The sequence below is a fragment of the Lagenorhynchus albirostris genome, chromosome 8, assembly GCF_949774975.1.
Source record: "Lagenorhynchus albirostris chromosome 8, mLagAlb1.1, whole genome shotgun sequence".
NCBI lineage: Eukaryota > Metazoa > Chordata > Mammalia > Artiodactyla > Delphinidae > Lagenorhynchus > Lagenorhynchus albirostris.
Window position 1 is genome coordinate 17,262,724 of NC_083102.1, and position 15,092 is coordinate 17,277,815.

A 15,092-nucleotide genomic window follows, 5' to 3' on the forward strand; every position below is an offset into this window, starting at 1 on the left:
CTTCTAGCCCAGCTCTGCCCAATGCAGTAGCCACTGGCCATCTGTAGCCATTACTTGAAATGCAGCTGGTCTGAATTGACATGTGCTAACTGTGTGAAATACACATTGGATTTCGAAGACTTGGTATGAAAAAGGAATAGAAAATAGCTTCTCAAAGTTGTATTGATTACACGTAGAAACTATAATATTGTAGATAAATTGGGTTAGATAAAAGGTATTACTACAACTGATTTCCCTGTTCCTTTTTACTTTCTTGACATGGCTGCTAGAACATTTTGAATTACATTTGTTTCTCGAATTATATTTCCATTGGAGAGGGTTGTTCCATATGGACCTCATAGTTTGTTTCAAGCATTAAATCAATGAATACAATGAGAGCACCTAGCCCAGTGCCTGGAGCAAAGTAAGCACCCAACAGCGATTCCTAATATTAGAAAGATCAGTGTTTGCAAATGTTGTAGCCAAGTTTTCTTTTTTCAAGCAACTTCCTCTAACAGATGAAAAGCTCTTCTGATTAAAGCAAAGGGGTGTCCTTTCCAGCAGCTCATTCACCCTGGCACCACCTCCACAGCTTGGAAACCCACAGAGTGAAATCAACTTCAAATATCCCGCAAGCTTTAGCGTCGTACGTCTATGATTTCAGAGAAGGCGAGGAAATCGGACAAAATCAAGGTGTCTATGGCAGAACTTTAAAAATGGTCATGGATCTTAAAAGTTCTCACCACAAAAAAGAATAATTAAGTGATGCAATGAAGTTGGTTGCTCAAGCCATGGTGGTGACCATCTTGCAACAGAGAAGTGTATCAAATTGACACGCTGTACACCTCAAACTTACACAACGTTATATACCAAGTATAGCTCAATAAAAATTAATTAATGCCAAAAGAATGATCTTGGAAAAACACTACTATTTTGCTTGAGAGGATCAAAGTGATTTGGTACCAGATCTAGACAGTCCAGAAATCGGGGTGTCACGAATGTGAATGGGGTCACCTGTGGGCCCCTGGATCATCACCTGCCTGCACAATACCCAGGCGCCACGGCAGCTCTCCCCTGCTCCTCAAGGGCTAGCTGCAGGGAAGGGAACAAGTGACACTCAGCCCAGACACCACAATGACTCTGCTGTCCTGAAGGCAACTCTGGGCTCAGTCGGTCCCCGGCGTCTACCAGGCAAGCCACCTGGCTCTTGCTGCAGCCCTCGCCCCTGGCGCTGGTGTGTGTGTGTGTGTGTGTGTGTGTGTGTGTGTGTGTACGGGGACAGCAGCCAGGTCTTTGCCGGGCTCTCTAACAAGTTCCGCAAGTCTGTTTGTTAAAGAAAAATTCCAGTGGGTGCATCCAACACATGGAACTCAAGTACAGAAATTATATTTATCCACCCCACTGCCAAGGAGATCACATGCCCCATGAGTCACTCCAGATGTGCTCAAAAACAGAGTCTCTCTGTGGAAGCCCAGTGCCCCAATCCCAGAGAGAGTAGGATTAACAGAGGTCCCGCTCCTGTCCTCCCCAGGAGGCAGCCCTTGCCTCTACCCTTCTGAGGCAGGAGAGGGCACCTCTGCAGGTCTGAAAAAGAAGGGGAGGTAAGCACGATATCGTCACACTGGGAGGACCAGTACGGGCATACCTGTAGCTCCTGGGGTCCCACTGGGTCTGAGGGCGACTTTTCACCTTTTTGGAGGAAAAGATGTGTTGGAAGACGTTGCTGCTTCTGCTGTTGTATTATGACGCTCAGGCCACTCTGTCGCACAGGTGGAGCAGGGGTGAGTTGCTTTTAATTTATTTGTTTGCTTGATGCTCATTCTTCTTTCTTCGATACAATTAGGAATCTGGGGGGAAGCATGGAGAGAGCAGGAAGAAATTAGAAGCCCTGCACCCTCCTTTTATCTCATCTCTGCCAATTGCCTGATGCTTCTCGACATGCTAGAAGGTATTAGAAGGTGACGGGGGAAATGACACCAAAAAAATCAAAGTTGCTGAGGGAACTGGGTCGAGGGGGAGAATGCAGAGAGCATCCCTTTCTGACAGGCCAGAGGGAAGTCATCTTTGCTTCGTAGAATGTGGACAGACTCCCTTGAGTACCCCCCAGGCTGCTGCAGCTGGGCAGGGCATGCGGGGAGCAGGTGCTCAGGACTGATATTGACATGAAGGGACTGGGGGTGCTGACCGGCAAGAGGCCTACTACCTGGAGGGAGTGGGGTGTCCACGTGGAGGGCTCCATGCTGCTTCCTGAGCAGCAGTGGACGCATCTTTCCAGCTGGAGAGAGCTGGTCCAGCAGCAGGAGAGGACGAGTAGCCCCTCAGCACCCTCGTGTCTGCCCGGCTGCTACCGCCCTGGCCAGCCCCCTTGGAAAGGAAGGAGCCCAGCAAGGCTGCTCCCCACGGCCGACTTCCTTGCTCTCGGGACACAGCTTCTCAGAGCCGGCCTGGCATCGTTTATGGCTCCCGTGGGCAAACACTGGCGGCATCTCCAGTCAATGAGGGTCTATCACTTAGGAAGCAAGGGACCAATAGTGCTGACTGCTCCACACTGATCTGAACTGAGATCTCTCCACTGCCTAAAGTCAACTGAGGTCTCTCTCCTGGAAAGAACTGGAAAAAGAAGTCAGGCTCACTGGTGTTTCCAGAGATCCAAAATAGGGTGACGACTGCACAGCAACAAAAGGATGAGCCCCCTGGTTCTCAACGAGAGTGTCAGGGAAGGAAGGGACGGCCAGCTGGGGCGCAGAGCAGATGTGAAACTGGGGAAAGAAAAAGCCAATGCACTTGTTAGGGTTTTTATTCCCTCACACACACAGTGCCCTGCTCATCACGTGCACAGACTCTGGGGGCAACACTCGGAAGCACAGAGCAAAGAGACCCTGGTGCTGTGTTCTGCCACTTACCCCTGTGTGACCCTGGGGGCCTTCCTTAACCTGCCTATTAAAAAAGGATGATAATAGCCACTCTTTAACGCACAGGCTGTTAGAAAGCCAAATGAGATGATCTGATTTGCTACAAGGCTTGTAAACACAATAGGCACATGATGAGCTATCCTGCAAGGAACTCAAAGATTTAAGTTCTGCCTCTAATTGGCTGTGTGATGTCTGGGAAGACTTAACCTCTCTGAGCTTTAGTTCATGAACAGATAACATATTAACAGTAACAAAAACTGACCCTCACTGTGTTGTCATGTGAGGGTCATATTGAAAAATGTAAATAAAACGCTTTGTAAATGAGGAGCTATATAAATGTCAGCTATTACCTACCACTTAGAAAAGGAAAAAATTTCATGACAGAAAACCTATCGGTTCTATAGCAACGTCCTGAGAGCAGCTGCTCTGGCTGCACCCCTCCTCACTGGGGAGGGTCTGCCCCCCAATAATGATAACAATCTGTATAAAGACACAAGGCCAACACAGCTGAAACAGAGGCCATGGCGAGGCAGCTGATGCTAAGTGCTGGATTAGCCGTTCATATCAGTGTTCGGGGCCAACAAATGACGCGGAGCCCTTCCAACCATCATCAGAAGTCTTCCACGTAGTTGATTTTTTTTTTTTCGTTTTCAACATTTTTTTCTAATCATAAAAGGAATACACAATTGCCCTTTTTTTATGACGGAATGGGAGACACACCCAGAGAAAAACCAATTTTTCCAAATGTATTAACTGTTCCTTTCACCTGCATCCTTACCCCAACCCTGCCCCCCACCCCAGTGCTAGGCCTAATTTAGAAGAATTCCCTCTGGAAACAGTCAGAGGGCGACCTCTCCCTACAAAACTCCTCCTCCATCCCCCCCAGCACCACCCCCTGCCTCCACGGGTAGAAGTGTGGAAATAAACCCAAAAGGAATACACCCTGCCATCAGGACATCTTTTTTTTCCTACCTTTCTCCCAGCCTCTCCCTCGGCGCTCTCTAGGATTCCGCCCTGGGAGGCGGCTCCCTGTGCCGGGATGGCTGCTCCAGCCCCACCGCCTTGATTAAGACCAAGGGACCCACCTGTGGTTAGCGAGGCTGCTGGGAAGTGGACACACCTGGCCCAAGTCCCAGTCCCACCCAGGTCCTGCCGGCACACCGCCTGGGGGTCTGCAGGGAACTAGCCAGTCTTAAAAAAAAATACACGTATTAATTCCTATAAGTATCTGATTTTTATTAAATACATATGTTATTTCTTTGACAAGCAGTTTCATAAGGAAGGGTGGCCCTGCAGTGGTGGAATGTATGTCATCTTCACGTGTCCAGTTTAGTGCTGTGTGTGTTTTCAGTCGTCAATATTCCGTGAAGGGAAGGGCCCCGGATGGGTGTTTTCAGTCAGTGTCAACTGACTCACTGGTCCAGCATGACTAAGCGGCCACCTCATTCACTCCATGGTCACTGCCTTAGGAGGCGTTATTCTGACCACTAACAGGTAAGAAAGCTGGAGGATGGGGGAGAACTTAGCACTCCCCAGATCCCTCAGCCGGAAGCTTAGAGCTGGATCTCACTCCCCCAGCCCAGTCTGCAGAGGCAGAGTCTCAATGTCCTCACTCACGTCCCTGCATCCCTTCCAGGCGCTCCCCCTGGGCGGTGGCACATTCTGGCCAAGGGCAGCCAACACACAGCAGCCCTTTCAGAAGCACTCCAGGGGACCCCAACACACGGGGCCAAGGTCCTGGCTACCTCAGAACATCACTGTGTTTCTGAAGGGCTGGCTCAGGAGCAAAAAAGTAAATGACGGGCTTCCCTGGTGGCACAGTGGTTGAGAGTCCGCCTGCCGATGCAGGGGACATGGGTTCGTGCCCCGGTCCAGGAAGATCCCACATGCTGCGGAGCGGCTGGGCCCGTGAGCCATGGCCACTGAGCCTGCGCGTCCGGAGCCTGTGCTCCACAACGGGAGAGGCCACAACAGTGAGAGGCCCGCGTACCGCAAAAAAAAAAAAAAAAAAGTAAATGACGTCAGTAGGATCTGGCAAAAGACTTTTTATAAATGAGAGCTTTTCCTTTCCACACCCACAGTCATTTCCATAGAGTTGCTTCAACTGATTCATTAAAAATATGGTTGTATTTTGGTATGATATGGTCTACAGTGTGAATCCTTTCCAATAAGCTCTTTGGTACAGATGCTGTGCACAGTTACATGGAAACCATGGTCAGCCTTAATATTGTTCTTTTTTTTTTTTAACCTATTTGGGAGATGGGAGGGAAGAAGAGATTTTTATCCCAGGTTATAAAAAGTCAAAGAGAAGATCAGGCTCAAAGCAAAAATAGGCTCTTCCATTTAGGGAGGCTTCTGCCTATACGTCTGGGCAAGAAAGCTTGAAGGAGGTAAGGCTTGGGGAGCAAGACAGGTGCAGGTGCAAGACTTGACTGAGATAATTAAAAGTAGCTTCTCTGGGTATGAAGGGAACCCTTCTTTACTGTTGATGGGAATGTAAACTGGTGCAGGCACTACGGAGAACAGTATGGAGGTTCCTTAAAGAACTAAATATAGAGTTACCATATGATCCAGCAATCCCACTCCTGGGCATATATCGGGAGAAAACCATAATTTGAAAAGTTACATGCAGTTCAATGTTCATAGCAGCACTATTCACAATAACCAAGACATGGAAGCAACCTAAATGTCTATTGACAGATGAATGGATAAAGATGTGGTATATACATATATACACAACAGAATACTACTCAGCCATAAAAAAGAATGAAATAACGCCATTTGCAGCAACATGGATGGACCTAGAGATTATCATACTAAGTGAAGTAAGTCAGAGAAAAACAAATATCATACGATATCATTTATATGTGGAACCTAAAATATGATACAGATGAACTTATTTACAAAACAGAAACAGACTCACAGACAGAGAAAACAAACTTATGGTTACCAAAGGGGGAAAGGCATGGGAGAAGGATAAATTCGGAGTTTGGGATTAGCAGATACAAACTACCATATATAAACTAGATAAACAACAAGGACCTACTGTACAGCACAGGGAACTATATTCAGTATCTTGTAATAACCTATAATGAAAAAGAATATATATGTATAACTAAATATATATGTGTGTGTGTGTGTGTATATATATACATATGTCTGGATCACTTTACTGTACACCAGAAACTAACATAACATTGTAAATCAACTATACTTCAATTAAAAAAAAAAATTGGTTTCTCCTAGACCCAAACAGTGGTTCCTCATAGATAAAGGGAGGGTGTGATGGAGACAGGAGAAGACATCTACTTTCTGATAATTATCCAGGACCTGTAACTGCAAATAAGTTCCAGAATCACCCTGTTAAAAAGAGAAGGATTTGGTGAGGCGCTTTGAAAACAATGGAGTTGAGTAACAAGGAGAGTGAATGTGTTTCTATGGGATTGTTTATTCATTCAACAGTCACCGGCAGGATTTTAGGCACTGGGAATACAGCATTAACAAAACAGACAAAATCCCTTGCCCTTGTGAGCTGACGTCCCAGGGAAAGGAAACAGACAATAAGCACATATAGAAATAAAATATCTGGTTCATTGGATGGCAATAAGGTTGGGACAGATTGGAGAATATAAAGGATCACAAGTTTAAATAGGAGAGTCAGGGAGGGCCTCACTGAGGAGGTGACTTGAGACCTGAAGGAAACACAGGAGTGAGCCATGCAGTCTCCAGGGAAAGAGTATTCCAGGCAGATGGAACAGAAGTTCAAAGGCCCTGTGGCAGAGGCATGCTCAAGCAAGAGTGAGGAGGCCTGCAGCTAGAGGGGCATGAGCCAGAGGATAATAGCAGATGAGTGCAGAGAGGTAGTAAGAGGTCAAGTCGCACAGTACCTGGTGGCCATCTGAAGATCTTTGGCTTCTACTCTGAGGGAGATGGAAAGCCATAGAAGTTTCTGGGCAGAGAATTGACATCATCCAACCAATGTTTTCACAGAATCGCTTTACTTGCTGTGTTAAGAATACAATGAGGTGGACTTCCCTGGCAGGTCCAGTGGTGAAGACTCTGCGCTTCCCCTGCCAGGGGCACGGGTTCAACCCCTGGCAGAGGAACTAAGATCCCACATGCTGCGTGGCGTGGCCAAAAAAAAAAAAAAAAGAATACAATGAGGAGGATGAAGTTGGCAGCCAAGGATGGAAACAGAGACACCATTAGGAGAAATGTTCAAGGTTTGGACCAGGAGGCTAGCTGGGATGTGGTAAGAAGTAGCCAGATTCCAGATCTATTCTGAAGGTAGAGCCAACAAGATTTGCTGATTAGTGGGGTGTGAGATGTGAAAGAAAGAGAAAAGGCAAGGATGACTGACAACTCCCAGGTTTTGACCTGAGCAGCTACGAGAGATGGGAAGACAGCAGACAAAGCAGGAGGTGCGGAGCAGGTGTGATGGATGGCGGGGGTTGGGACTGGGTTGGAGATCAGGAGAGACAACTATTACGAATCCAAAAGGAGACTCTCCCTCAGGCAGCTGCATATCTAGAAGTCGGGCCCGGAAATACACAGCAGAACATCCTTACGAAGTCAGTGTGGCTAGTGAGAGGGGAGAGACCCAGGCTGCGGCCAGGAGTCTGCAAGGCGAGGAGACAGAGGGGAAGGAAGAGCGGCCAGCAAGGCGGGATTTTTTTTTAAAGAAGCAGCAGCAACGTGTTTTCATGCTGCCTTGAAAGATCGGTAGAGAGGGGAAAATTAATGATGGGGGAGAGAAAAGTGGAAAGGTGAGCGACAACTTTATTGGAGACCTCGTGCACACGGGGACAAGTGGCTCGAGATAAGAGGAGGGACACAATAACAGAAGGGAAGTCAGAGGACCTGGGCACGAGGCCCGGTAACTGGTTTGAGGAAAGGAGGAGGTGTGAAATCATCATCCACTTCATGCTAAAATAGAGTGAGGGGAAGCAGGAAATACGGGTAATGGTCAGGCAGCATTTCGGGCCCCTCCTGAGAATAACGATCACGAATTTCAAGTGAGACCACTTAACCCAGGTGCAGGTGTGGAACAGGTAAAGAGATGGGGTGTGCTTTTGCCTAGTGACTGCAAAGGAACGAAGAGGGAGCAAAGGAGACGAGGACTGGTGCAAGAGAATGATCATAGGGCTGTAGAAATCTGACCTTGTATATCACATTATCAATCAAAGGTAGAGATTTGTTTAAATATGTGTGATTCATTTAAGAGTATGTTTTATACCATATGCATTCATTCATTCCTAATTAACTACATGTATCCTTCCCGTGGCTACACACAACTGAAGAACGCCCAGTCTTGGGGCAGATGCACCTACAAAAAGATAGCGTGGTTCACCCTATTGGTGAGATTGGGGGTTTTTTGTTTGTATGTTGTTTTGTTTTGTTTTTAATTTTTATTTTATATTGGAGTATAGTTGATTAACAATGTTGTGATAGTCTCAGGTATACAGGAAAGTGATTCAGTTATACCTATACATGTATCTATTCTTTTTCAAATTCTTTCCCCATTTAGGTTATTACAGAATACTGAGCAGAGTTCCCTGTGCTAAACAGTAGGTCCTCGTTGGTTATCTATTTTAAATACAGCAGTTGGGTTTTGAAGCCCTTGAGACCTGGATTTTAATCTCAGGCCTATTACAAACAAGTTGGGTGGCCAAGGGCAAGTTTCTTAGCCTCCAAGTTTCTTCATCTATAAAATGAGATGTGAACGTTTACCTCACAAGGCACATAAGGAAAGCACCCAGCAAGCTGACTGACCCACAGTGAGCTCATAAGCTGTTAGGATGTCTGGGCCCCACATGTGAACAACTTTGGCCTGAGGTCCAAATGTGTCTCTCAATAGAAGACACGGACAGAACATGCTAAGACACATGAATCCCTGGATCCAGTTCCTGAACTAAATTAGTGCATGTGGCGTGAACTTTAGCAAGTAAATTTTTTGTTCCATGGGGGTTGGTCCAGTGTTTCACAATGTCCCCTGAAGGCTCATGAGTCCGGGGGCTCGGGGACGAGGGGCTGGCCCCCCTGCCCGAGGCTGGCCGGCACAGCAGACCTTCATGCAAGGCCATGGGGGAGTCTCTGGAGTCCCCTGATCACACTGAGTGGTCCTCGTGGGCACGTTCACAACCTGAAGAAACAGCCGGAGTGTGGGCTGGGTGCGGAGCGTTAAGTGAAAAAGGAAGAAACAAATCGGCCTAGTTTTACACCAGGCAGAAGACACACAAAGTCAGTGATCTTAACAACACTGTCCCAGCAGCCTTCCTGCCCAAGGCTCCACACTCAGGTGGTGCCCAAGAGGGAGTGGGATCCTTCTGCCAGTCTCTGGCCTCCCCACCCCGTTCGCCTCTCTCCCTTTTCCCTCCGAGAGGGTGCAGCTGCTAACAGCCGTCCAGCGGGAGCATTCAGGCCTCAGAACTATCAGCCTCACGAAGACTGGGCTGCCCAAAGCCGCTTATAATCGCTCACAGCGAGGACGGAGTCGAACTTAAAATGACCTCATAAATTTGGGAGATGGGGCAGAAGGGAAAGGAAGGAAAACCAGCAAAGCCTGAATTGGAGAGTCTCCAGGGATGCTCTGTTTTGTTGTTGTTTTAATACCTAGTTTATTTTTAAAATCGTTCCAAAATATATATTGAGACTGCACTCAGTATATATATTGAGCTCTATGCAGACACTGAGGTCAGAAGCATAAAATTCATTCCCTCCCAGGAGCCAGCAGTAGACAGCAAGATGTGAAATGTATAGAAAGGATGCAAGAAGAAGATAAAAAGAATTAAGGAGATGGAGAAGGAACACGGCAGTGTACGGTGGGGTCCCAGGGAAAGGCTTCCTAGGGGCACAGGGCCGTTCTTCTAACGACGTGGGAGCCGGTCTGGTTTAAAGGTCTGCGTGTGTACCTCTCGGAGTTGGTCAGCTCTTGGTCGGGTCATTTGCGTTCTGGCAGGGTCCGGCCTCTGTCATTATGGACAAGGACCTCTGGAGTGGCTAGTCGTTTAACTTCTTACCTGAATGTCTCGACGTGGGCCAGACACAGCTTATCTCTCGCCCACCACCGGCAGCATCTCCAGTGGGGATGAATCCAGGTCTCCAGACCTAGCCTCATGCACAGGAGGTCAGACACGGGGAGCTGCCGAGACGCCTGCCCCAGAGCTGGCTGCACGTCACAGCCCAGAGGGCCATAAAAGCCCCTCCCCCCCACACACCGTCAGAGCAGCCACAGCAACGTGAGGGGTACCCGTGGAAGGTGGGAAGAAGGGGGAAGGGGTCCATCTGTGAGACTCCGGTGCTCCCCACATATACTTTCTGAAGCAATGATCAGCCCTAGTCCAGAGGCTGAATTGTTTTTTAACAATCTTCCCCAAACTGTGTTATTATTTTAAAAATTATGAGAACAAGGCCTCCTGGAAGCAACATTTCCATTATTAAGCCCAACTTTGCATCAGGAAGTATTTTCTTCCCAACTCTTGAGAACTAGGGGTCCACCAGGGGTGTGCATGTTAAAGGAAGTAGCTGTTCGCAGAGAAGCAATTGAGTGAAGAGCGTGTAGGTCTGGCCTTGAATAACTTCCCGGGAGGCAGCAGAAAGGGCCCCGTGCCAGGACCTTGTTCCCTCCTATCCCCTTCACCTGCTGCAGTGTGAATATTTTTAAAGGGAACAATACCTTTCATTTCACAATAACAGAGAAGACATAAAGGAGTTGCTCTCAATCCTACCTTGAAAAGGGGTTTCATGGTAAGAAGGAATAGGCCGCATCTTGGTCCAGGACCCGTTCTGGTCCTAGTGTCACCTCCCACCAAGGAGAAAGTAGGGTCAAAGTACACCCCTCCTTGTGCCGCCACTCCCTTGTCTCCGAGAACACGAGGGCCTTGGTCTCTTCGGATGCCCCTATAAGGCCTCATCGGATGGGAGTGAGCTCTGAATTCTAGCCAGGCACCAGCTGCTTGGTGGTGGGTCTGGGTAACCCAGTGGTTATGGACACTGCCTGCCCGTTGTAACACCAGGGAGCTGTCAGAAGTCCCGATGCCTACATCCACCCCAGAGATGCCCATGAACTGGCCTGAGAGGCGGCCTTGGGTGTGTAGGTTTATAAAGCTCCCAGGTGATTCTGACGCACAGTCAAGGCTGAGAAGCATTGGGCTGAATTGGGAGCATCCGCTCAGCAGGAACAGCTCCTTCTACACAGGCTTGGGTCAAGCACCTTCTGACTGGCAGCCTAGGCTGCCATTAGAAGTACCTAGGAAGCTTTCAAAAAGTTTAGTGTCTCAATCACATCCTAGTCACTTAAATCAGAACTACTGGAGCTGGGACCCACACACCCTGGGCGACTCTAATGTATGGTCAAGGTTGTGAACCTGTGCAGTAGGAAGGAGATGCCTCGCCCTCCTGAGCTCCACCTGAGACCAGAGGCAGAGGCTGTGAGTGAGCAGAGGCTAAGGCCTTCTCAAGTCCTAAAATCTATGATTCTGTGGGAAATGGGCACTTTTCTGGCAAAGAGAACAAATCCTGCTAAAATTCTGGGCCAGGAACTATTGCTCTGGAGTTTGTAGGCTCCATCCCCCAAGATGGTCTGCAGAAGCAGGGCTAACCCTCTGCCCGTCAAGGCCCCCATCAATGCAGGGATGCAGTCTGCCAACAACTGCACCTTGTGTGCACCCTGGAAACCTGCCAGGCTATGCTGCACAGGCATAAACATGAAAGCACATTGATCCAAGCCCCTGAGGAACTTGTGGGCTAGATCATAAATGGATTACAGAGAAAGAAATATTACAGCCAACCAGCTTTTCCAGGAGGTGGGAGATTCCTACCAGTGTCCTTTACGTTGAAGATGTTTCATTCTTATCACTTCTAATAGAAATCCTTGCTTATGCAGTTCCCTTCTTCAACATAGTACTCTGGACATCACTGGACACTATCTTGATGGCCCAAGGGCGCCATTATCAAGAAGCAGAGCTGTCATGTATGGTTACGCAAATTGCGCTTTGCACAACTTCCAGGGGCCCTACTTACCTCGAGGTCTCACCAATTTTTAGTTATTGCCCAGTTTTCTGGTAAATCACAACCAAGTGTCTTAAAGAAGCTGCCCCTTTTTCTCGCAGCTCCACCACCACTTGGAGTCAGTCACTTTCAGGACTGGACGGCTAACCTTGGGGTTCACCCACGGGAGAAGCCAGCGCACGCTGCAGCCCGGCGAGCTCACTCTTTTTTTCTTTCAGCCGTGCTCTTCCCTGCCGCCCACCGGCCAAAGAGATCCTCGTCGGTGCCCTTGAACCCCGTCCTGCAGAGCTCCCTGGAGGAAGTAGAGCTGCTCTATGAGGTAGGCAGAGGGGAGAGGCTCTATATTTTTTGGAGAAGTGACCTGAGCCCCTGAAAACGAGTGACCTCTGTTGCCCGGGGGACTGGCCTAGACTTCTGTGTGGAGGTAGTGGAATCCTGCCCATCCCAGAGGAAAGTGTTCCTCGCACCCCCTTCTCCTTTCCCGCATGCCGTCCCAGGGAAGGTTGGCATTAGGGGTTTCGTCGAGGCAAAATTAGAGATTTAGGCTTGGCCCAGAGGCACCTCTACCTGCACCCAAGCAACAGAGCGGGGCAATATTCCCCAGCCAGAGCTTTAAGCCAGGACTCACCAGCAGTGCCCAGGCAATGCGAAACCTATTGTCTGAGTGGAGTTGTGTCTCAGTAACCTCATACTGTGGCAGCCCCATTTTTGAATCTGGGGCCGCCCCAAAGGCTCTCTCCCTCTGCCTCTCATACCTCTGGCACCAAGACCCCACTTCTCCTCCAAACCACAGGTAACTTTACCCAAGGCCGCTTGGTTTGGTTCAGTGAAAAAATTCCAGGTTCGAGACCTAAACTTTAGTTCTGGTTCTGCCGCCCATCAGCTACGTAACCTTGCATAAGCCACCATTTCTCCCTGGGCCTGAATCTCCTCAGCTGTTAAAGGAGGGACTCCAAAGATCGCCAAAGTTCCCCTCCTGTCTGGACGCCCTCTGACATCCTGCATGTACTAGGACTGTCTGACTAAGAAGGGGACAGCCTGCTATAGTCAAGCAGCTGAGCCAGGCAGAAGATTTCAAATCCTGCCTCGGGGAACGAACTGGAAAATGCGTAGCCTCTGCCAGGTCATGAACGTGGGAGTCAGAGCAAGAGGCCTGTTCTAGGAAGATAACAGACAGTAGCACGCAGGATGGATTAGAGCCGGGGGAAGCCGGAGACAGAGGGGAGAGTTAGGACTCAGTCTAAATTGTACTGATTAGGTTCCTGATATGAGCCTGGCACTGAGCAGGGGGTGCCTGTGACAGACCTCACCCCTACTCTTAAAGAACAGTCGAGAAATGAGGGCAAATCTCTGTAGCACACTTAATTCCTAGCACAATTCTCTGCATGCTTCTAATTCCCAGCTTCTGATTTCAAATTATCCAAAATAGTCAGTCTGCGCTTTAGAAGATCTTTGGTGGGTGGGAGGGAGGAAGGAGAGAAGGGGGTGATTCGGGACACTAGAAACAACAAAGAGTCACTTAATAGGGGCCTTGTACCAGGCACAGTGACAGGTGTCACTCATATTTGTCTTATTTACTCCTCACAATATCCCAGTGAAGTACTGTTGTTATTAATCATTCCACAGAGGAAGAAAAGGAGGCTGAGAGAAGTTAGGTGACTCGTCCGAGGTTACGCAGGTGGTGGGAAAGTCAGGACTGGGACCCAGGTCTCTCGATTCCAAAGCTCTTTGCAAGTCACCTCCCTACATGAACGCACGTGATCGTGAATCCAGTGATGTCCTCCACAACGAATGCCTCATGCTTTTCCACACCCCATGTTTCCCCCCAGTTCCTTCTGGCTGAACTTGAGATCAGCCCTGACCTGAAGATCTCCATCAAGGACGAGGAGCTCTCCTCCCTGCGGAAGGCCTCGGACTTCCGCGCCATCTGCAATGATGTGATCCCCAAGAGCATCCCAGACATCCGGCGGCTGAGCGCCAGCCTCTCCAACCACCCAGGCACCCTCAAGAAAGAGGACTTCGAAAGGACAGCGCTGACCCTGGCCTACACAGCCTACCGCACAGCCTCGTCCCAAGGGCATCAGAAGGATATCTGGGCCCAGTCCCTCCTTAGCCTTTTCCATGCCTTGAGGCATGACTTAATGCGGTCCTCATGTCCCAGAGCATCTCCCTGAGAGACTGGCTGGCACCAGGACCAGGGAGCAGGGACCAGCACACAGTAATCCAGAAATTCTTCATTCTCTACTCCATTTACAGAGACCAGCCACAAAACACATACCACCAACTCAGAGCAGCAAAGATAAAACAAGAAACACCGATGCTCTTTGCCCCTTGTAACTTCTTGACAAGCGTAAGATTGTGATTCCTATCATAACGTGACCTGGGCTGGAAAAAAGGGCTGGAATGGTAATTCAAGATGCCTCCAGAGGCTGAATGTTTTGCCTGGTGAATTGCAGGAGTCTAAGATATGCTTTAACATTGAGTGACTGTAACACAAACACCCAAGAGTGAGGACAGAGCCAGGAGAGACATAACAGAAGTCTGGGCATGGCGGGAAAGTGGGGGACAGATTTCTTTGGTCCTAAGAGATCAGGGTGCTGGATTGAATGAACACCTTTCCAAAGTTCTGTAGTAAGATATAAAGAAACTAGAGCTATAGCCAAATAAATACATTGTTAACCAAGGATATACTTCTCAACTTTTCCAAAAGTCCCCAAAAAGAATCAGTCAGAAAATCAGTTATGACCTATATATCTAGACTCTTCTTTCCTGCAGCCTGGTCTAATGTAGAGGAGAAACATGAAGGGGGCCAACAGAAATGCTACTGTCATGCCTTGCCTTTTGAACAGAGAAACCAAGCTAGTGCAGAGAGGGTCATCCTAACGGAAGAGGTGGCACCAGTGCCACGGCCTGCCGATCCTAATGCTACAATTATTGAGCATTATCAGAGAATTCAGTGCTCCAAACAAAAATGATTTTCAGATGACAGAATTTTACCCTTTCAAACGCCAAAACTTTCATTTTAGCAATATTGACTGGATATATATGAAAGCCAGTAAGGTTGAATTTAGTATATTGGAAACATTCTAATGAAGGAGTTAGATGAGATCATCTCTAAGATTCCTCTACTTCTGAAACGTTCACAAGCATTCAACTAACTGTGAGATATTACAGGGAGGACACCTGGACCTG

General features: G+C 48.3%; 1 protein-coding gene across 1 annotated transcript; it reads left to right on the plus strand.

Moving 5' to 3' along the window:
• The first annotated feature begins 1,482 nt into the window (after nt 1-1,482).
• On the plus strand, nt 1,483-14,584 carry FAM180A (family with sequence similarity 180 member A). The gene is made up of 3 exons (XM_060156595.1): nt 1,483-1,760; nt 12,119-12,219; nt 13,730-14,584. Exons 1-3 carry the CDS (start codon nt 1,685-1,687, stop codon nt 14,072-14,074), a joined length of 522 nt encoding a protein of 173 aa, XP_060012578.1. The 5' UTR covers nt 1,483-1,684; the 3' UTR covers nt 14,075-14,584.
• Nucleotides 14,585-15,092: the final 508 nt, after the last annotated feature.